This window comes from Theropithecus gelada, chromosome X, assembly GCF_003255815.1.
Source record: "Theropithecus gelada isolate Dixy chromosome X, Tgel_1.0, whole genome shotgun sequence".
Lineage (NCBI taxonomy): Eukaryota > Metazoa > Chordata > Mammalia > Primates > Cercopithecidae > Theropithecus > Theropithecus gelada.
The window spans coordinates 37,010,585-37,034,478 of record NC_037689.1 but is presented as its reverse complement, the minus strand read 5'-3'; the positions used below and the strand labels follow the sequence as shown (position 1 = coordinate 37,034,478).

At 38.9% G+C, this 23,894-nt stretch overlaps 2 protein-coding genes across 4 annotated transcripts in view; both read left to right on the top strand.

Annotated features, from left to right (window-relative positions):
* PIR (pirin) overlaps window positions 1-9,264 on the top strand; it is a 112,234-nt gene extending 102,970 nt beyond the window's left edge. For all 3 annotated transcript variants that reach the window (XM_025372529.1, XM_025372530.1, XM_025372531.1), the window contains exons 9-10: window positions 3,856-3,922; window positions 8,947-9,264. In XM_025372529.1, the coding sequence (XP_025228314.1) occupies window positions 3,856-3,922; window positions 8,947-9,059 (180 nt within the window). In that variant the 3' untranslated portion in view covers window positions 9,060-9,264. The remainder of the gene's footprint in view (window positions 1-3,855; window positions 3,923-8,946) is intronic.
* Window positions 9,265-9,492: 228 nt separating this feature from the next.
* Window positions 9,493-23,894, top strand: part of VEGFD (vascular endothelial growth factor D) — a 39,974-nt gene continuing 25,572 nt past the window's right edge. The window contains exon 1 of the mRNA XM_025372528.1: window positions 9,493-10,214. Within this exon, the coding sequence (XP_025228313.1) occupies window positions 10,125-10,214 (90 nt within the window). The 5' untranslated portion in view covers window positions 9,493-10,124. The remainder of the gene's footprint in view (window positions 10,215-23,894) is intronic.

Here is a 23,894-nt window from a genome sequence, read left to right as displayed (position 1 = left end):
CTAGATGGTCCCATCCGGGGGTGATGGGAGACAGTGACAGATCATTAGGCATTAGATTCTCATAAAGAGTTTGCAACCTAGATCCCTCACATGTGCAGTTCACAATAGGGTTTATGCTCCTATGAGAATCCAGCATCACTGCTGATCTGACAGGAGGCAGAGCTCAGGTGGTAATTCAAGCAATGGGGAGTGGCTGTACATACAGATGAAGCTTCACTACCTCACCTGCCACTCATCTGTTATGCAGCCCAATTCCTAACAGACCACCCATTGGTACTGGTCCATGGCCTGGGGGTTGGGGACCCCTGCCTTAGATTCATACTCAGAGTCCTACTGCCATCTTGAGCTTTATATTTATAGTTGATGAAACAAACTGAGTAGATACTCGTAATTTAGAAGTTATCAGCACATTAAGTGAACCATAAAACTTTCATCTGGGCTTTGATCATTTATTGTTGGTATCAGTGGAACTCGAGACATATCTTTTTTTTTTTTTTTTTTTTTTTTTGAGACGGAGTCTTGCTCTGTTGCCCAGGCTGGAGTGCAGTGGCACGATCTCGGCTCACTGCAAGCTCTGCCTCCCAGGTTCACGCCATTCTCCTGCCTCAGCCTCCCGAGTAGCTGGGACTACAGGTGCCCGCCAGCACGCCCGGCTAATTTTTTTTATTTTTAGTAGAGACGGGGTTTCACCGTGTTAGCCAGGATGGTCTCAATCTCCTGACCTCGTGATCCACCCGCCTTGGCCTCCCAAAGTGCTGGGATTACAGGCGTGAGCCACCGCGCTCGGCTGGAACTCGAGACATATCTTGGCAAAAATACTTACGGAATAACAAGAGCAATTCAAAAAAGTAAATTATTAAGTAAACCCAGAAGAGCCTAACTCTGTACCAGAAGCTCTGAGAAGGTGCATCAAAGCAAAAGACATAGTCTGGGCACCAAAAGATGGTGAATGTTAGTTGGGGTGAAGTAGTAAGTGGACCTCTGCTACTTTTGTATGGGTTTTTAAAATCAAATCCCATAAAGGCATTAATTTAGAGCCATGCAAGGACTTGGGTTTTAAATAGGTCTTTAATTCTCTTGGCTTTTGCATGATTTTCATCATTTGACACCATAGACAAGGTCATCATAAACAGGGACTTTTCAAGATAACGGCAACTGAGACTTTCAGCCACATCACTGTATTTTCTGGAATATCTGGAAAGATTATTAGATTTCACCAAAGAAGGTGAGTTCAGGAAAGAAAATGTCATCTAGGTTCATGTTTGCATATTTTGATAGCTAGTTGGGTTATGGATAAGTAAAGTGATGGTACATAAATAAATATAGGCCTTGAAATGGTTAAACAGAGACTTTTTTAAATGTAAAGAAGTGATCAAAACATCATAACTGAGTGGATGTATTAAATGTCCCAGCCCTGGGATTGTGGGGAGTAAATCAAGACTTTTGAAGAAACCATTCTACCCTACAGTCCCATTTATTTTTTAAGTTGAAGGCAGGAAAGGGAAACAAATTTCAGACATGGGAAATACGGTAGTTTTTATTAAATACATGGAAGATTAAGGAATTAATTATTAATTTTTATTGAATTCAGTAATAAATCTTCTGGAACTAGTAACATCATAATAATTTCTAATTAAAGAGCTTTGCATTAGTAGAAGTATGATATAGTATAATATTGACTTACATATTTAGAAATATGCTATATTATTAGAATTGGGGTGAAGTTTCAAAAATTTTGAAGGCTTCATTTTAAAGTGCATAGTCATTTTGGCTTTGTTTATTGTTTTATTCTGAATAAGGTAAACCTAAAAGAAGGCTGAAAAGAAATATATAATGTTCATTTATCTATTAGTGAGTAACTACGCTAAAATTTAGTGGCTTAAAATAACAATCATTTATTATCTCTCCATGTGGTGGGGAGTTCTGCCAGTTTCTCTGGGGTCACTCATGTGGCTGGCAGGCTGGGAGCTGGGCTCTGCTGAGGCTGTTGTTTAGAGGTGCCTCAGTTCTACTCTAGGCGGCCCCTCCATTTGGCTAGCTCGGGATTCCTCGCGAGAGGGCAGTCACAAGACAGCTTCCCAGAGAGGGAACATTTGCATATGGGAGGAGCTATGGAAATAAAGATAGAAAAGCAGAAGCTGGGGAATGGGAAAAGTCACCAACCTGTTAATCTGGAATGCCAAGCATATCCAGGCACTAAAATGAGGCCACAAAAGAAGTCTAGTGGAGAAGTCTGTAGTTCTGCAGCCTAGTGGCTAGGGATGGGGCTGCAGCCGCTCTTAGCAGAATTAGCAGTCAGGAAGAAGAGCTGGACATGGCATGCAGGAGGATGAGGACAAGCCAAGGTCTAGCAGCACCTCTGACTCTACCTGTTATAACTAACCGCCACGTTGTCTCAATTAAGTTTCCAGGGCACAAAACACCACATATATCTAAGTATATATATAATTCACTTCTGACAGAACTACAGTTCTCCTTAATTTCAAATCAAACACCCATTTCTAATACATAAAATTACTGAAAAGTGTATGTGTATATATATGTGATATATGTATGATTTTGATAAAGATAGGACTCTTATAATTATAACCTGTGAATTACTTAATATACTTAGTTTTATATAATGAAATGCTCTAATGATTGTTAAACCAGAAATGCATTTGATTATAAAACAATTCCCCAAACACGAACTTTAGAAAATATTTATTTTATGTTTCTTTTTAACTTTTAAAATTAGCAAATTTTTGTAGTAATTTAAAAAAATACAAAAAGCATAAAGAAGAAAATAAAATTTGCTTTAATTCCCATTATTCAGAAATAATAAATGCTAACATTTTGGTATTTTTAAACCATAGTATATACATGCCATTTTGTGATATTTACAAAACTTACAATACATTATGAACATTATGAACAATACATTACACACTTAAATATTTGTTGAGAAATGAATGAGAAAATGAATTTTAATGGCCACATGATAGTTTTTCTTATAAACATATAATTATTTAACCAACCCCTCGTTTTTGGAGAAATGTTTTCAATTTCTGCTGTGATAAATAGTGCTACAATAGTGAAATTCCCTTACACTATATTGCTAAAACTGTCATTACTGGATTGGAGGACATTAACAATATTGGGGGTTTTGAGTCATATTGTCAAATTGCTCTCTGGAAGGATTACTGCACCAGTTGAAAATCTCCCAAACGATATATGAAGGTGTATTTTTCCCTGTATCCATACTAGCACTGGATATTGTGGTTAATATTTTTTCCAGTTTCAGAAAAAAAATCGAATCCTTAATTCTAAGCAAAAACTTTTAGAGACTTTAACGTAATAGGACCCTTTTGGAGGGAAATTTGCTTGAGCAGATATCCCTTGGATGCTCTGTTTTTATAAGGTTCCATTTAGTGCAATATTTCTGGGGTATATTTTACATTAATAGTAATAATTTTCAAAAGTAATAACATCTTATTTTGGATTTGCATAACGAATCTTCCCTTTTAAAAATTATATGGCTACTGAGAAATCATAAATCCCATGATAAGCCAGTTTAATCACATAGTTTGTCATGAAGATATTTCCAGTTAAAGAAATCTTAATTTAAATTCTCCTTCTTAAATTTGAGAATGTTAATATTTTGGTGGCCTGGACTTATTCTTGAGTTCTACTTGCTAGTAAACAACTTAAGAAATAAACATTTCCATATTGAGTGTTGCACAGAAAATATTTTTGAAAATTATATTCAGAATTAGGAACATCGCCCATTTGGCTAGCATGTCAATTTCAAATTATTCACAATTTGACCTTCGAAAATGCCTGTTTATTGTTTGATGTTTTCTTTGTTAACTTTAGGATCCCAAGAGAAGCCACTTTGTCTTAATTGCTGGGGAGCCATTAAGAGAACCAGTTGTCCAACACGGTAAGACCAAAATGACGACGATTTTCTTGGTTGATTCTCTTTTTCTTTGAAAACAGTGTACATGTATAGTATTGTTGGGAAGAATAGCTGGATTTTTTTGGTCCTGTCTCTCCATCTACAAATCTGAGGATTGTTTAATTTTTCTGTCATCAGAGGGAAATATATACATGATGTTTATTCATCTGTTTTTTTAAAAAGAAACATTTCTTAAATACCTATTATGTGTAGGATATTGAGTTTGGAACTGTAGGAAGAACAAAAATCGTATTTTTGTATTATGTTGTAGGGAATTTTAACTTGAAAAAAGATTCTACAGTCTATTGGGAACTTTAACATCCTTTTTATCTTTATCAAAAATAAAGGTGATTTCAATACTGTCCTGTAGTCTATTGCATTTTTAGCAAAAAAAATATGAAACTCTTAGGAATAGTATTTTTAAGAAAATAGTTATTTTTTGTTTATTTAAGAACATGAGTAGAGGTGACTGATAATAGCAGAAATAGTACTGTACTAAGAGGCAGAAAATCCTGACTTAAGTACCCATAACGATTACTTCAACTCTTTGGGTGTTGACTTCTTACTATCATTGCTGTTTGATTAAATGAAGGAACATCTAAAAGCAATTAAAACACATTTTATTATTTAGATAAATGCTTACAAAACATATATTCACTTCACCAATTATTAAATTCAACATACATTAAAATCCCGTTGCATTTCCCTGCCTTGCATGAATTCCCAGATACACACAATGATTGCAGATAACCACCAGCTGCTCATAAATTTAAAGAACACAGATTGCTTTAAAAATATTCTTTTTTGTTCTACTAACTACTTCAGGGGGAACATTAAATTGTACCCTGCCTCGGCCTGTAGCATTTGACAACCATTTTGTATGCATCTGATTTCCATTCCAAAGGTTTGTGGTTCTTATTTCCTTTTCTCTCAGCTGAACAGCACTGCAATATTATAGTTTGTTTTTCTGGAAAAAGCCTTCAGACAAACTGAGTAGGGTCATAATCTTTATTCCTAGTAACTAACATTTAGGTGGGAAAAAGATGTGTGAGATGGAAGTCTTATTTTAGGCAATCTCCTCAGTACCAATAATGAAAAACAAGAGTCTAACTGAATTAGGTGACAGATCAAAGGAGTGGGACTGCTCAAAGCCATCCTACACTGGGGTCGTGTGGATCCTCTCCCAGTGGCTTGGAATACAGGGACACTAGGTATCCCTGCACATACAAACTCAGAGTAATCATACAAAATAAATATGTCCCTTGAAAGCTCAGTTACTGAGAAGCAAAGCGTTTTGTTTTTGTTTCTTAACTTTTAAAAACTCAGACATTTAAGTTTTTCTTTTACTTATGTGTGTTTAAAGGCAGCCACAACCATCTTTTGACTGGGAACTTGTACAAATCTCATGAGTTAGCTAAGACCCTTTCTCCTCTTATCATCGTGTGTCCTTAATTATTTGTCCACAGATTAAGCACAGGAAGTCATAGAATGTTAGGATAGAAAATACGCTTAGCCATGATGTAGTCATGCCTCTTTTATAGATGAGGAAAATAAAATCCAGATATTTTATTTATTTACTTAACAGATACTTACATAGAATTTACTATTTCCTAGACATTGGTTAAAGCACTTTGCTAATGTTAATCTGTTTAACCTTCAAAACAACCCTGTGAGGTTGGTACTCTCATGCCCATTTTACAGATGAAGAAGCAGAAGGTCAAAGGTTCATTGGCTTACTCAAGGTTACACAGCTGGATTCACACTCAGGCTGTCTGTGTTCCAAACACCCTGCCCTTCTGCCTCTTACCATGCTGGTCATCTGTTGCTCTGCCCTGTAGCTTCTCTAATGGAAAGTGATTGTTAGCAGTGGAGCCGGGACTCGAACCCTAGTCTCCTGACCCCAGGTCTTATGTTCTCTCCACTATACCAAAGTTCTACATAACAAGAGGTTAGACGCACGATTTTATACAAGAGAGGGGCTTCAGAGGCTTAATTAGAGAAGTGATGAAAGCTGTAATTTGAAAGAATTATAGATAACTATCAAATAATTTTCTTGTTCACAACCCTTGTAGTTGATCAATTTAAAAACATGCTTTCTGGATTCAGTTTTCTCCTTGAAGATTTGAGGAGATAAGCTTCATCAGTTAGCTTTAGGGGACTCCAAGCTTCCAATGCTTCCCTGTATAACAGAGCCTTGTTTCCCTAAAGCATGGTCCATGGACCAGCAGTATCGGCATCACTTGGGAGATAGTTAGAAATGCAGAATGTCAGGCCTCACTCCAGACCTCCTGAATCAGAATCTGCATTTTAATAAGATTCCCACCTGATTCATGTGCGCATTATAAATTGAGAAACATGGCAGACTACCCCGGAAAGTGTCAAAGTGGAAGCCTAGAAGCACACCATTCTTACAGAAACTAGTTGGGGATGGGAGTACTGCTCCACAAGTCCCAACCATAGCAAAATTATGAGGCACAAGAATTGGGTCCTTGACTCAGTACCTGCTCCCATCTTCCAAGTTGCATTTCCCTTTCCCCTGCGTGTCCTTTAAAAAGTTGTCTTTCCCAGGCTACCCTCTTGGGTTTATTGTTTATTCTGCATATGATAACTCTCTTATTCTTTCCTACCTAATATAGTCCAAACCTCCATTTCCAGATGAAATTTCTCTCACGAGCTCCAGATCCATAGTTTCAACAATGTACCAAAAACCTCTGCTTGAGAAACCACTTTATTGTCTCTAGTACCTCTATGTTAAAATATCCAGAACCGGGCCGGGCGCAGTGGTTCACACCTGTAATCCCGGGCACTTTGGAAGGTCGAGGCTGGTGGATCACTTGAGGTCAGGAGTTTGAGACCAGCCTGGCCAACATGGTGAAACCCCATCTCTACTAAAAATACTAAAATTTAGCTGGGTGTGGTAGTGCATGCCTGTAATCCCAGCTACCGAGGAGGCTGAGGCATGAGAATTACTTGAATCTGGGAGGCGGAGGTTGCAGTGAACCAAGATCGCACCCCTGCACTCCAGCCTGGGCGACAGAGCAAGACTCAGTCTCAATAAAAAAAAAGAAAGAAAGAAAAAAGAAAAGAAAAACAAAAAATATCCAGAACCAAACACCTTGCTCCATCCAAAGCCTCCTGTGTCCTGTATCTCAAATACCCTTAACAATTCCACCATTGACTCAGCCTCCCAAGTTAGACACTTGATGCCAAAGTTTTCCTTAAAAATTATAAATCATTATATTACTCCCTACTTAACCTTACAGTGATTCATAATCACCTGCAAAAGTAGGTCCAAACTTCTTCCTGTAGATTGCATCCAAAGCCCAGAAGGGTCCGGTTTCTTCCTATATTTCAGATCGCCATTTTTCCCCCTTTGATCCCTCCCTCCACCACTGTACCCCTATCCCCTCCAGTATTCCTCCAGCACACTAATCTTGAACATGCCTTTCCTCCTTGTGTGACTGCTCAAACATCACTCCCTCTGTGAATCCTTTCCTGGATTTCTCCTCCTCCCCCTTTCTGTGCTGATTTTATAGTTTTTACACTTTTATCCTTCCATATTTCACACAGTTTTGTAATGATTTCTTTTCATATCTGTGTGATAGATTTGAGTCCTTGAGGAGAGGGAGTCTGTCATTTATTTGTCTTTCATCTTTATGTCTCTAGCTTCTAGCACAATGTCTGTCATTTAATGGGCATTCAATAAATACTTAATAGATAGGTAATGAATGAATGAATTTAGATGCCTGGGTTTTTTCTTCCTACTTGTATTCTATTCCCCACGTCCTCTCCAAAGATTTCAGCATCATCAAGACATATTATCCTGTGTCTTCCTTCTCAAGATTTAAATTATAGTGATCACCAAATCCATGTTGATATAACAGTGGTTAAGAAGTTTGAATGTGTTATTTTCTCTAAGCAATACAGTTATGTATTAATCAGAATCTCCCAGAGAAAGCCCCTTAGAGCAGGCAGTTCCATAAAAGGAATGTCAGGAACTTCTGCAGACTGGATGAGGACATGTACTGAGTGAACAAGTCTGTCAACTGCTCTAAAGACACTGTCAATGCCATAGAAAAGCTGGCCTTGTTCATCTAGCAGATCATGGGAGTGAGACAGTCCAGTGCCTCTCTACCCATACAATATATGAAGAAAAGGGAAGAAACACACATTGCCTCCTGGTAGATTAGGGGAGGACTTCTTGTACATTTTTAGCAGAATCTGAGTTCAGACCCAGCAATTAGACAAAAGGGTCAGCAAACTATGGTCCATGGGCTACATCTGCCCACTGCATGCTTTTGTAAACGAAGTTTTATTGGGACACAGCCATACCTATTCACTTTTGCATTACCTCTGGCTGCTTTTGCACTTTGATGAAAGAGTTGAGTAGTTGAGACAGACACTGTTTGACCCACAAAATCTAAAATACATACTATCTAGCCCTTCCTAGCAAACATTTGCCAACCCTAGTAAACTTTTTAAAGATGATGCTTTTTGACTAGAAATTTTTATAATCTTCTGTTTATTGTCAATAGGTGCTGCCAATTTTCAAAAAATGACTTAGAATCCTCAAATAAGTATACAGCCTTATATGCTGCTTAGACACCAAAGCTATGATAAGATTTGTCAGTTCTTTGTATCACATGGGTTCAATTCTTGACATCAGCTAATGTTATAAAAATAACTACAAAAATGGTTGTAATAGAACCAAATCTAAGACTCTTTTTAATAAAACAGATCACCATTGCTGGTGAGAAACCTCTACTGAATGGGTGAGATGCCATTGCATTTATCTGAAGTTTTGTCTTTATAATCAATAATCATACACAAACCTAGTCAAGAAACTCATTTTATAGTCCTTGGGGACTGAACACTGTGAAATAAACTTTTACTCTTCAGATGTGCTTGGATTTTGTTTTAAATTAAGAACCACAGAAATACATACCATTTCTAGTGGTAGAGGAAAATATTGCCACCCAGAACTTTCTGAATGTCTCTTTCTGCCCTAGGTCCATTTGTGATGAACACCAATGAAGAGATTTCTCAAGCCATTCTTGATTTCAGAAACGCGAAAAATGGGTTTGAAAGGGCCAAAACCTGGAAATCAAAGATTGGGAACTAGTGGAAAGCAGAAGAGCAGGTCTCGATGTGTCCTAGAATTTTGCCATTTATGAGACTGAGCCGTTGAAGGCATTCCATTTCTAAAGCTTATTTAGCCGGTGCTTCTAAAGAATTCCACACTAAAGTGATAACATGGTTTTTGTAACAAGAAATGTAGTATATTTCCTGGCACATGCAAATAAACCTAATCATTGTTTCTTTAAAAATCAGTGTTTTTCATTTGAAATACCTAAGTTACTAAGCTTCTGTTTAAAAAGTCATTTTGTGTATGTTTGCCTTTTTTTGCATGTATGGATGGATGTTTTTATTATTTTTGTGCCCGTGCAGGTTTTCCAAATCATATTTGATTGCTTTCTGTGTGTCATTGGCAGCAGATGGATGAGCATCTGAGGTCCCTTCTTAAGCAATCCTACTGAGATACAAAGGTCAAAGCTTTGTGCTGGGGTTTCATGTTACAGGTTATCTGCTTTACAATAACGGCAGCCCTGAACATTTGAGTCAGTTCTTAAAACTGCCCTGCTATTGGTAGGGACGCAACAGGATTACAGCCAAGACTTCTCTGCATTTTCTGCCAAAATCTGTGTCAGATTTAAGACACATGCTTCTGCAAGCTTCCATGAAGGTTGTGCAAAAAAGTTTCAATCCAGAGTTGGGTTCCAGTTTTCTGTAGCTGTAAGCACTGGTGGCCACACCACCTCCTTACAAAGCAACTGGAACCTGCGGCATACGGTGGAGAGATTTTTTTAATTTGCTGGACATGAAATAAATTTACAGTGCTTTCTGATTTCAGGTAGAAGAGATGTCCACCTTCTGATTATTTTTGGAGCATGAGAACATTTTAATTTTTTTTTCATCTCTCTCTCCCCACCCCTAAGATTGTGCGAAAAAAGCGTACCTTGCCTAATTGAAATAATTTCGTTGGATTTTGATCAGAACTGATTATTTGGTTTTCTATGTGAAGTTTTGAGGTTTCAAACTTTCCTTCTGGAGAATGCCTTTTGAAACAATTTTCTCTAGCTGCCTGATGTCAACTGCTTCGTAGTCAGTGGATATTGAAATATTCAAAATGTACAGAGAGTGGGTAGTGGTGAATATTTTCATGATGTTGTACGTCCAGCTGGTGCAGGGCTCCAGTAACGAACATGGACCAGTGAAGGTAGGTGAGCTCAATTTTTAATATGATGAAGTTCTTTTTATTGGCTCATACAGAGGACTTTCTTTGCCCTCACTATGTTTGAAACAATATAAAAATGCAGAACCATCCTAGTAGTGGACCGGACAGGATATATCCTGCATTTATTAGTGACTGTTCTGTTCCTTAGTCTTATTAAACTTCTGGCCATGAGTATTTGAAACTGCTGGGGTGGGGTTGGTTGTGTTTTGAAGTTATGGTAGAACATGAGCAGTCCGGAATCTTTTCGGATGGAGAAGTTTCTCCTCGGTTGCATATGCAGATGGCACAGTGGTTTTTTAATGAAACATGGATTTGTTTTTATGACTGATAACTTTGTGGGCCATTTAGTTTCAGGTCTTTGTGAGCAGCAGAGGTTAGTCTATTTGTCTGGTAAATTGAAAATTGCAGTGCTTTCTATGGACATTTTCTGTCTGCTTTTGCAAATCACCAATTGCCGCCATTCAGAAAAATGTGTTCTCAGAGAGTGTTTGGTTTTTTTGCTTCTTGAAGGGTTTGAAATTCAACACTAATCAAATCTTTGGTTCTATGAGCAAGCATCAAATAGAGCTTAACGAATGGAGAGTAATGCAAAAAATTAACCAGAACGTTACTGACTGCTGGAACAATATTTAGCCCAATTTTATGCATTTCCTAGATTGTATATATTTTAAGCTTCTATTTTGAAAATGATTCGGATGTAATTGTTTTGACTGAAGTGGTGCTAAATCATTATTGATTTAGGAACTTCTGGCCTTGAAAAGACAATTAAATGTGAGTTTGAGTTTTTGTAGCTGTTGTTTAGGACATGCATTTTCAACAGGGGTGATATCGCCCCCAGCAGGGGAAATTGGTTCGTGGAGGGCTGAAAAAGTTTTACTCTTTTGATACATCACACACAGACGTACATAGAGTACATATGGTATGTATTTTAAAATACGGTATGCATTCAAATGTCGTAGGGGAAAAATGTCTTAAAAGGCTCCTGGCTGGTGTTGGTGGCCTGGCGAAGGTGGGGGTTAAGATTAAAAAATGTTGAACACTGAGCTGGAGGTGAGTAGGAAGTCACCTTGTTTGGTAGCCAGCACTTTTCTAACTTTTCAAATTCCAAATGTACACGGGAGAACTCACAGTGTTCAGCTCCATTGTACTGCCACCAGCCTTGATATTGGATCTCAAGGCCAGACTGTGGGTCAATGGGAGTGTGAATGTAAGCATAGGTAACAGGAGAAAACTGTCTGACTTGTTTGGAGCAAGTAAGACTTTTCAGACTGTCCAGCTTTGTCATAAGTTCATAAAACGGAAATCCTTTAGATGTGCTGGGCTCCTCGAGTTTTAAAATATTTCCATTTCCCTTGTAAAACATCACTTTAGCTGATGGTATAGCAAAGGAGACTCTGAATTGTTGGACGTAAGTCATATTCTTTAGGTTTCTCAGCTCTTTTAAAGAGTGCAAGCACCAAGAATGTCTCAGGTCTCCTGGGCACTGTGAAGTTTTATTTATTTATTTATTTATTTATTTATTTATTTATTTATTTATTTAAGACGGAGTCTCACTCTGTCCCCCAGGCTGGAGTGCAGTGATGCAATCTTGGCTCACTGCAACCTCCGCCTCCCGGGTTCAAGCGATTCTCCTGCCTCAGCCTCTCGAGTAGCTGGGATTACAGGTGCGCGCCACCACGCCCGGCTAATTTTTTGTATTTTTAGTAGAGACGGGGTTTCACTGTGTTAGCCAGGATGGTCTCGATCTCCTGACCTCATGATCTGCCTGCCTTGGCCTCCCAAAGTGCTAGGATTATAGGCGTGAGCCATCGCGCCCGGCCGGCACTGCGAAGTTTTAAATGCTTTGAATGTATTGTTAATATATAAATTTGTTGAATGGAGCAACGAAGGAAAGCAGCTGAATTTGCATGTGACAGAAAACAAGTCGTTACGCGTGGAGGATGCAGCATTATATACTTACTAATATGATTAGCAATTTTTTTCATTCTATACTTACTAATACGATTGGCATTTTTTTTCAGAATATATCAGAATTTCCTTTAAAAAGTGAAGCTACATATACTGAACTTATATCCACCCAACCCCTCGCCCAATTAAATTATTTCTGATATGAAGGAAAGGATTGCCTATAGTTAAACAGAAATTTTGGCATAGATGTGACAGAGTGGTAAGCGATAGTGAGATGTATAATATTGGTCATAGTTTTCTTTTTCCCCAACTTTTAAGAAAAGAAAATCTAAGAGGAAACAATGTTTCTAAACATTAAAGTTCTTCTTGTTAAAATTAAAATGTAGTGTGAAAACATATTCATGACGGTAATGGTTTAAGATGGTGGTATTTGAGTTTTTTTTGTTTTTACTTTTTGAAATAAAATGTTGTATTTATTATAAGGAATTTCCATGTTCTTCCTCAGTACTTGGTCCATGTGTATTTCTTTCTCCTCACCCTCTCCTCTTCTAACCACCTCTTTTCCAGAATGGATGGTGATGCCCATTTTGCCCCTAGGTTGTCCTCCAGCCACCCCTAGTCCAATTTTCACTTTCTAGCTTTGAACATTGCCCACTTTTCCAGCTTAAGAGTAGCATTGCCTCTATGATAGTTCTATGTGTCTGTGAAGAATTGTTTTTTTCCTGTAGCAATCATGAAATAGCTACTAGTACTCTGGACAATTGTGCTTACTGCCATTTGGGTGTAAGGCCTCCTAATTTCATTAGTCTTGCCACTTGTGCTTGCAAGGATAGCTGTTTGGAGTCAGCAGTGCCTGGAACATGTGAATTGAGACAAATTCTGTTTGAAAATCTCAACTTAAGATTTCAAATCTACTGTGTATACTGTTTAGCTGTTAAGTTTCTCAGTCTAAGAAGAACACGTTTTCCTCTAGAAATAAGGTTAACCCAGTACCTATGCATGGTTCATTAATATAATCAGATTATGGCCTAGATGTGGTATTTATTTCTGTTTCTATTTTCTCCAGTTTTTTAAATACAGCTCAGAGAGTCATATACAGTTGTACACGATGTGCACTGCACAACTCTAGGGTGCTCCATGCATATAGACACATCTGCATGTGACAGCCCTAAGTGCAATGTGGTAGACACTCTGGACATTTGGTAAATAAGTATCTACATCCTCACTCTCCTGTCATTCACATTGGTCTTCTGGCCAGCACTATTTCTGGTTTATTTAATAAACAGTTCTTGTCCACAGAAATTTTGTGAGTCATGAAGACATGTCACTATTGCAACAAAGGAATACCAGGCCATGGTAGGCTTTCACAACTTTTTTCTGACAGAATTTGTTTCTTTTTGCTTTATCTTCCCTGTATACTACCTTTTTTTTATTCACCCGCTTTCTTAATTACACTGGTAGAAGAATATTGGTGGGTGATGGAGTCATTCACATTCTGTGTAAGACTAGAATCAGTCCAAGATCCACAGGAACGTGGGATACTTCTAACTTTCATGAGAAGCCACATGGCTCACAAGATTTCTTTACCTTTGTGTCGCTTGCCTTCTCCTGAAATCGTCTCTACAGTGAATTGAATAACCAAGGACTGAGGTGTATTTTCCATATTGAATTCCAGGAAGCAGTCCCCCTCCTACTCCCTGCCCTATTTCCAGTTCCAAAGTCATGTACAGGGAAGTCCATTGACTTTGATGTTGGTCAAATGGCCCAGCAAACTCTTGTCCACTTTTCTGTCAGGCACAGTCCTTGGCACAAAAGACATCTGAAATACTTTCCATTCATTTCTTCTTTATTTATGACCTTGTAGTTAAATGTGTTGAATTATATGCTTCTATACACATCTGTTTTAATCCAGTTACTCACTTATAACTGGTGACTGAAACTTATATCACTATAGCATGTTATTGGTACCCAGGATACACTAGAACCCTCGATATCTTACATCTTCAATATAGTATTTCCTTGTATGACTTATTTCTTAACATAAAAATCCTGTTTTAGACCTGTGGATAAACCTTTACTATAAATCCCAAAGACAATTTCTGGAATGAGAATATGGTATTTGCACACACACACATGATTCCATGTAGAACTTGAGGTAATAAGATCTGGGACTCCCAGATACATTTATTATTACCACAAATGAATAGAGGTGCTACAGAAATAGGCACAGAAATGACAGTAAAATTGTTTCTGAGCACATTTCTAGGCTCAACTTTTTTCTACAACTTAGGATGAACAGAGACAGTGGAAACTGTATATAATTGGGAATGTGACTAAGATGAGACAAAGATGAGATGGAAGCATTTCTTCTTCCCTTGCTTTTCTGGTGGTAGGTTCACTTTTCTGTCTTCCTTGCCACTAGTTCTTGCAGTCCCTACCAAGACACTAGGGCATTATACAGCAAAGGCACCCTGAGGCCCCCTGCTACTGCATCATGAAGCCTTAGTTGGTTGTGATGTCTTAGTTCATAAACAATCTCCCTTGTCTGTCATTAGAGCTTTCCAATATTTGACAATTCATTCATTTATTTTTTTCAACAGGTATATATTGGGCATCTGTATATCTAGGCACTGATCTAGTGGCTGAGAATGAAGCAGGAAATAAGTCTAGGGGCTGGGAATGCAGGAGGAAATAAGACAATGTTTCAATTCTCTTGGAATTTGCATTCCAAGTATGGTGGGTAGAGGTAGACAATATGCAAATCTGTAACATGTCAGGTGTGATAAATGCTATGAAGAAAATCAAGTAGGGGGAGCGGATACAGTACTGAGTAAATCAGAGGAGACCTTTCTGATTCAGTTACGTCTCTGCAGAGTCCTGAAGGAGATCAGAGAGACAGAAGCAACCATCAATGCAGTGGCCATGGTTGGCACAGCAAGTTGGCTTTGATGTCTGGGTATTAGCCAGGGAGCTGGTGTAGCTGGAGGTGGGGTGAATGGAGGCCAGAAGTGCAGTTGTTGAGGTTGGAGAAGTAGCCAGGGAAGATCATGTAAGGTGTGACTGTGCTCCCATCAAACTTTATGGACACTAAAAATTGAATTTTATGTAATTTTCCTGCATCATCAAATTTTTTTTACAAAAATTTGTTTCAACCATTGGAAAATGTAAAAAATTGTTCTTAGCTAACAGGCCATACAAAAACAGGCTGCAGGTTGGATTTGGCCCATGGGTCATAGTTTGGCAATTGTGTTATTATATAAATCATTACACTATTTTATCTCCATCATGGTACACATCCATACCTGACATGTTTTATTTGCCTGTGTATACATTTATTGCTTTGTCGCCGTCTACTAGAATACAAGCGTTTTGAGAAAAGGAGCTCTTAATTGTCTTGTTTACTGCAGCATCCCAATCACCAGTGAAAAGCCTGTAATAGAGTAGATACTAAAAACAGTATTTGTTGACTGATTAATGGACTAGACCTCAGGATTTTTAGATGTCCAGGATCAGGATATGAACTACTACATTAAATCATCTCCAACATCTACTCTTATGATGGCTGGTCTGACTTCATGATTTTAAAAAAAAATTCTAAAGCATTTTTAGGGCAGTATATTCACCCTGTGCTATTTTCCTGTGGGCATAGGATAGGATTTCTGTGGATATATCAAAGACTCCTCCAGTGTCCTTCCAGGCACAAGCCATCCTATAAGGCGTTCCCTTTTAGGAGCCACAGGTATAGAAGGAAGTCATCTGAGCCCATTATTCCAGCCTGTTGGTAACACAAAGAGAGATGAGCAAAGCAGCATCTGTACAGGGGTCTGGACAAAACTTCGACATCTTGATGTTTTCCTTCATCCCTGAGATCCTTAGAAATGCTACCTATGCTTTCATTTTATGCTAGGTGGTTTGTAAAGTCATGGTAAATTATGGCAAAATACTCTGGTCAGATACTTTATCAGGCTAGGCCAGGATATGCTGTGAAAACAAACACCCCCAAAATCTTGGTGGTTCATAAACAACAGAGACTTATTTATTGCTTATACCACATGACCAGCCTGGTTCATCCGGGGTCAACTCCACATGGGGATGAAGCTGACTGAGTATCTGATCTTGAATGTTAGGAATCACTATGACAGAGGAAGGGAGAGCCCCAGAGAGCCCCACCCTGGCACTTAAATTCTCTGACCCGGAAGTGACACATATTACTTCTAGTTGCAGCCCCTTGACCCACTGCCCCATCTAGCCACAAAGGGCCAGGAAGTGTAATCCCACCATGCGCTCAAAAGGCAGCAAGATGGAAATATTTGACAAACAGTATTAATGACTGTGACACATAGTGAGTTCTTCACATTGGTAACTTCTAAGTGCTTCTGAACACACCTTTGACTGTAGAATGTCAAAAACATGCCCAATTTTACAGCAGTGCTGGAAAATGAATTGTATTGAGACAACTTGGGAGGAGTAGGAGGCGATAGAATAAAAAGAAAAACTTCACTGATTTCTGTCACGCCTCCTTTAATGCATGGAAGAACATATACATTGCTTAGAAAATCACATTACCACATTCAGAACAACTTCAGTGAAGATGGGAAACAACCATGGCTGGTCAATGGGGTAAAGTGTGCTGAAGGAAGACAGATTTATTTCTCAGGAGGCATCTTCTCCCTGGGAAAAAGAAAGACACATATTCATCTCAGTAAATATTTGTGGAATGTCTACCATGTGCCAGGCATATGAGTGAAAATGATGTTTTTATAAAATAAAGATGTCTTAAGTATTTGCATGTCTTACTAACAGTCAGGGAGTTCAACTTGGCCAGTGGGAAGGATAATTTTATGCCTGAAACTTTGGTAATATAAATTCTTATGCTGATTCTCTTTTTGTCATTCACTGAGTATTCCTAAGTAACTATAACACTCACATATTGGAGATAAGTATCGTTTTCCCGAAATCTAGGTTTGGCTAACATTGCTTCTGGAAAGAGAAAATGTTGAATGTGTTGAATGTCCCTGTGGCAAATTCTTGCTGTTGCTTACTGTTCCGTTATGGAGAGTGTTAGAAAGAGTGTAATTTTGATTGAATGACTATGCTAAAAAAAACACCCTAAATAAGAAACTGCACAAAAAGAACAGAGTGGAATGAAAAAGTGAAAACAACTTTGCAATGGTGTGCTTCATTTACAAGTACATTGTCACAGCAAGACTAGGGATGATTGGGCATCTTAGAGAGTGCAGAGGATGTTGATAAGGAAGAGGAAGAGGAGATCAGTGGATGTTGATGTGGGACACTAGATCCTTAGTGAAGAAGCGTGAAAGAGGGTATGCTGGGCTGTCTGCCACTGGCATAGCAAGGCTGCTTTGTAGAAGGGACAATAAAGTTTTGCATAAGGATCCTTTTCCCATCCAATGGATTATGCTATACTTTGGCAGGAATAGGGCTGTAGCAGTTAACCATTGCCACAATAATGCCATGTAACACAACAGTCCAAATTTCAGTGGCTTAAAACATCACTACCTTATTTTCACTTATGTCTCTGAGTCAGCTGGGAGTCAGAGGATTAAGGCTCAAGGCATAGGTTGGGTGCAGGTCAGCCCCACATGTCTCTCATCCTTCTTTGATCAGTGGGCTAGCAGAAGCATGTGCTTGCAGTGATGGTGGAAATAGAAAAACGTGCAATCATAGGTGAGTTTCAAGCCTCTCCTTGCATCATGTCTTGTAATGTCTCATTGGTCAATAGGGCTGGGAAATATATCCCTCCCTCAGAGAGTTAGGAGTGGAAATGAAATTGTTTTTAACAATAGCCTAATCACCATAAAGGCTTTGGGTGGCACATTGGGCCCTTGATCTTGGAGATCAGTGATAGAGAGACTGTAACAGACCTCAGGAACCCCTTGGGGTTGTTCAGAGCATACTTCTAGAGGGTCTGGGGTTGTCTTGCCATTCAAGTCCATCCCACACCCATCTGCCCCCACATATCCTAAGCACAGTTATGTCAAGTGAGAACAGAGGCATTTGAGTGGAGCACAGATTTCAAACACAGAAAGGCAGGACATGGCCATCTCTCCCAGTGCTAGATGATCTGGCTGGGAGAAAACCACAAGCAGTCTTCATCAAATTGGAGGAAGTGGAGGTCCCAGGCATTTAGCCCCCTAGTATGTCCTTAAAAAACCCAGACGGCTTTGGGAGGCCAAGACAGGCGGATCACGAGGTCAGGAGATCAAGACCATCCTGGCTAACACGGTGAAACCCCGTCTCTACTAAAAAATACAAAAAACTAGCCGGGCGAGGTGGCGGGCACCTGTAGTCCCAGCTACTCAGGAGGCTGAGGCAGGAGAATGGCGTGAACCCGGGAGGTGGAGCTTGCAGTGAGCTGAGATCCGGCCACTGCACCCCAGCCTGGGCGACAGAGCGAGACTCCGTCTCAAAAAAAAAAAACAAAAAAAACCCCAGACTGCCATGCACACACACTCACACAAATGCACACGCACACACACACACATTCACACACACACTCTTTTCCTGCATTTGTAGTTCCTTTCCTCAGTCTAATTAAACAACCTGGATTTCATATATATTCATTTAAATATAGAATTGCATAAAGGAAAGAGCCACCGGAACCACCAATGGTAGCATGAGGCCTCTGAAATGAAAGACGAGCCCACCCCAACCTTAAATGACCAGGTTTCTGGATTTCAGAGAAGCAAGATCAGACCCTTGGCAGGTTCCATCTGAGAAGCCACAGCAGCCATAGCTACAGCAATAATTACTAGCAAGTGTGCGTTCTCCCTGCCCTAGTTAGTACACCCTATACCCTCAGGTGTCATCTGTTCTAGGTAAAGTCAGACCCTAATAACAAAACACCAAAATGTAAAATGTTGGTTGTTTTTTTTTTACACACTTCTAAAGACATGTAAAGCCTGAGCAGATACCTTAAAATTCATCTTCTATCTGAAAACACCTCCTAGAACCATTTTTAAAAGGAGATGGAAGCAAGGTAGAGAAAAAAAGTTTGTCTTTGATTTACCCTGGGAAAGTTGTCTTTTAAAAAAATTTTAATGTCTATTTACTATGATTGGAGTTGCTGTGTCTTGCTCTTTTCAAGCTCACCACTCTGGCTCCTAAGGAATATCAGGGCCCCTAAAACACAGACTTCTAAACCCCAACACATAGGACACACCTATGTGTGGAAAGAAAGGAAAGAGGAAAGAAAGAAAGGAATGCAACATTTATTGTGTGCCCACCGTACACCTGACCCTTTCCTACATATGGCCTCATATAATCTCTTCATCAGCTTTATGAGATGACTATTATTAACAATGCCACTTTATAAATGAGGAAATCAAGCCTTAAGGAAGTCAAATACCACATCCTCAGTCAAATAGCTCAAAAAAAAAAAAAAAAAAGGAGTGCCTAGATTCAAAGACAGCTTATTTTTTTTAACTTATAGAGTAAAATGGATTTTTTCCCTTTTGGTGTGTAGTTCTATGAATTCTAACACATGTATAGATTTATATAACCACAATAGTTTTGTAATTAGGATACAAAACTATTCCATCACCCCCCAAAAATTCACTTACATTATCCTTTTATAGTCAGACCCTCCTCCCAGCCTCCCAACCTCTGGCAATCACTGATCTGTTGTCCTTCACTGTCGTTTTGTATATTTGGTTCACTGTCATTCTGGTTTTTTGGGAATGTCATATAAATGGAATCATACACTATGTAACAGTTTGAGATCAGCTTCTTTCATTCATACTGCCTTTGAGATTCTGCCAGTGTCCCAGTAGTTCATTCCTTTTTATTGCTGAGTAGTATTCTATTGATTGCTGAACCATTCACTCATTGAATGACACATAAATTGTTTCTAGTTTTTTGGCTATTGTGAATAAAGCTACTACAAACATTCATGTACATGTATTTATGTGAACATAAGGCTTCATTTATCAAGGGTAAAATCCCCGGAAGTAGGACTGTTGGGTCGTATGGTGAGCATATGTTTATAAGAAACTGCAAACACATTTTCCAGGGTGTTATACCATTCAAAGCCAGTTTTGAACAATTCAAATCTATGCTTTCTCCTTTCCAGTAAGCTGTTTCTCCAGATGACAGAGTGGTTTACTATATTAGGCAAAGCTTCATCTTGGAGAGTGTTAATTCCAACTGAGAGCTATGGGAGGCAAAGTTACAAAACTTCAGCTCAGACTCACAAATCTAACTTGATCTGGGAAGATACCTCGACAGGTGGGGGAGGGAGAACATCTGCTGAGGAAGGCTGGGAGTGGAGTGAGACTTTGCTACTTGGACCCCAAACCAGGAAAAATTTGGTGGTTTTGGTTTAGCCTGAACCATCAGGTTAAACAGGAAATGCAAAATGCTCTTCCAGTGAAACAGAAGAAGCCGCTAAGAGGTAGAGGGAACATGGAACTATTTGTATTGCAACCGAATCCACCTCCCCAAACCCACTGCAAAGGGAAATTGCTGACTGCAGTGTCCCTGAACTCCAGGGGGAGTAAGAAGAGAACCACGCCCCCAGGGAACACTTGTAAATCTGTAAGCAAATCTAGGGAAAGTTGTGTGAAATGTGTCCCTTCCATAACTCACCCTAAAGCTTCTGGGTATTCTAAACATACAAATTCTATTCATCACACCCTTTTATCACTAAGCTTCCTGAAGGCATATTGCCAACACAATTTGACAAAGAAAATAGCACCAACAACTTTTCAAAGCCTTGGAAGGATAGTCTCAGACCCACGGCTCTCAAGAGTTCCAGGGATGAATTTAGCAAGGCTGGCCTCCTTTTCCATATATATAGAACAAGAGGATTGTTAATAGCATGGGATTGGAATGGCTCAAGAAAAGCTTTTTGCAGCTCTTTGAGAAAAGTAGCCAGGGTTCCCCCTTAAACCTTCTTTGTTGATGGCCTTATAGCTCAAAACCAGCATTGGAACTGGCTATGTACTCCCAAACCAAAGCCTCTTCCACTTGGCATGTATGTTTATATTCTCATTTATATCTTCTTTCAAATACCTTGTAGGATTGCCTTTTGAAAGGATTATAATTTATACTTTTTTGTTGAATTCAGTAGGTTAAAGCAGTACCTATTTAATTTTATTTTGAAAAATCGGTTGTTCTTGCTTTTTGGGAATTTGAGAGGCAATTTAGTCTGTCATTTAGGATGGCGTCATATAAAGCAGCCAACTTCATCATGCTATTTAGCCTGGAAAGCGATATTGTTGATCTTCAACCTTGAAACCTTGAAAAAGTCATACAGGTTGGGAACTGACCTGCAAACAGTCAGGTATCTTGAGATAGGAAAAGGATTTGCAAATCCAGGTCAGCAAGATACTCACACAAATATTTTGAACCCAAGGTATACATCAAATAGATTTAAAGAATAAGACTATTTCTGAGCATGCATCGACCATTTGAAGACTAGTGGACTTGCATGAAGTTCAGGAGTTAACCTGGGTCTTGTAACTTAAAATCAGCATTTCTCATGCCCTAAATTAGTAGTAGAGAGACAGTATAGAGAGTTCCTATATAACCCATCTTCCTCTAAGGCTAACACCTGGGAAGTTTTTTTAAAAAAATCCTGATGGCAAAGCTGCAGCCCAGACCCAAAAAAGGAGAATCTCTGAGATTAGGATTCGAGCGTCAGTATTTCTTTGAGGCTTATTCCCAGGTAGATTCAATAAGAAGCCAACATTTTGAACCCCTGCTTTATTTGTGTGTGTGTGTGTGAGAGAGAGCTTTAATGACACAAGATGCTTATAGCTACAAGTTATACATGTATTGTAAACTGTATATAACGATATAAAGTGCTAACTAAATAGATGAAGAATGCATAATCACTTTGGCTCAGTTAATCCAATAATTTCCACAATGGGTTCATGAAAAAACTCATCTGACTGGCTAAGTCTTCAATTCTCATTTTTTTTTTAGAAGAGTACATATTTTTACTGCAATCACGGGAACTTGTTGCACTTTCCAATGTGCAAGTTTGTGCAGTTTTGCTCTTGATTCTATTTACAAATATCTTAAGCCAGTTTTCATCAAACATATGAAAAATGAAGCCTGCCTTTTTGTCCCCAAATCGTAAACAGGTGTAAAGCTTTTAAAACATTAATTCACAGTTGCAACAATGAATTGTTGAATTCTCCTTTCCAATACACAATGTTTTCGTTCAACACAGATCTGGGGAGCAGTAAAACGTTCATCCCATGTGTTAGGGCTTTAGCTACATACTACATGCTTTCATAATAAACTCTACTGTGAGGATGTATCCAGGTTTTAAGTGATTTTCCATAATTTCACTGATGCTTTAAGAAAAAGAGCAACACTATGTTTATTTTTAATGTTGAAAGAAATAGTAAATATACTCAGGTTCAATGGCACTACTGATAGAACTGCTGCTGAATTTGGAAAGAGTGCTGTAAGAAGTCACTTTCAGGTAAAGAATAATTTTACTTTTCCCTCCTGTAATGCCAAATGCATACTGTAGCAGTTTAGCTAGTCAGTTCTCCTAACTCTGTGGCCTTTCCAGTTGTATTCAGGCTTTTCAAAAATCAGTGAGCCATCAGATTTACTTTCTTCCCAAAGAAATTCAAATATGGGCCGGGGCGGTGGCTCAAGCCTGTAATCCCAGCACTTTGGGAGGACGAGACGGGCGGATCACGAGGTCAGGAGATTGAGACCATCCTGGCTAACACGGTGAAACCCCATCTCTACTAAAAAATACAAAAAAACTAGCCGGGCGAGGTGGCGGGCGCCTATAGTCCCAGCTACTCGAGAGGCTGAGGCACGAGAATGGCGTAAACCCGGGAGGCGGAGCTTGCAGTGAGCTGAGATCGGGCCACTGCACTCCAGCCTGGGTGACAGAGCAAGACTCCGTCTCAAAAAAAAAAAAAAAAAAAAGAAATTCAAATATGAACACTTGAAATAAATAGGTTATAGAAGGCAAATCAAGTGTTATCAGGTTTAAGAATAAGACAGAAATATGGTATAATAAAAAGATGTCCAAAATTATTTAGACATCAACTACAAGAAAGAAAAAAGAAAATTACTTGCAAAACTATTTAGGATATATCATCTTTCTTAAAGATAGCCAGCTATATTCTTGAAAACAAGATAAAAATTTTCTTGTTTAATCTGCATGTTATTTTCCACTATAACACATTAATTTTACAAACATTGATGTGAGAGAGAAGAGTTAGATAGTTTCTGCAAACTGGCAAACCTGACTGTCATAGTGTTTTTATTCAAGTTGACCTGATGCACTTCATAGATTGCTAGTTTTAAAATTAACAATGTGAACCCCTGCTTTAAACCCTTCTCAAAGTGCAGTCAGCCAACCAACAGTATCGCCCGCGCCTGGGAACTTGTTAGAAACCACTTTGTCAAACTCATTTCCTGGTATGACAATGAATCTGGCTACAGCAACAGGGTGGTGGACCTCATGGTCCACATGGCCTCCAAGGAGTAACACCCCAGGACCATCAGCTCCAGTGAGAGCATGAGAGAAAGAGAGAGGCCCTCGGCTGCTTGGGAATCCCTGCCACACTCAGTCCCCACCACACTGAGAATCTCCCCTCCTCACAATTTCCATGCAGACCCCCTGAAGAGGGAAGGGCCTAGGGAGCCCCACTTTGTCATGTACCACCAATAAAGTTCCCTGTACTCAGCTAAAAAAAAAAAAAAAAAAAAAAAAAAAAAAAAAAAAAAAAAAAAAAAAAAAAAAGAGCCCCCCCT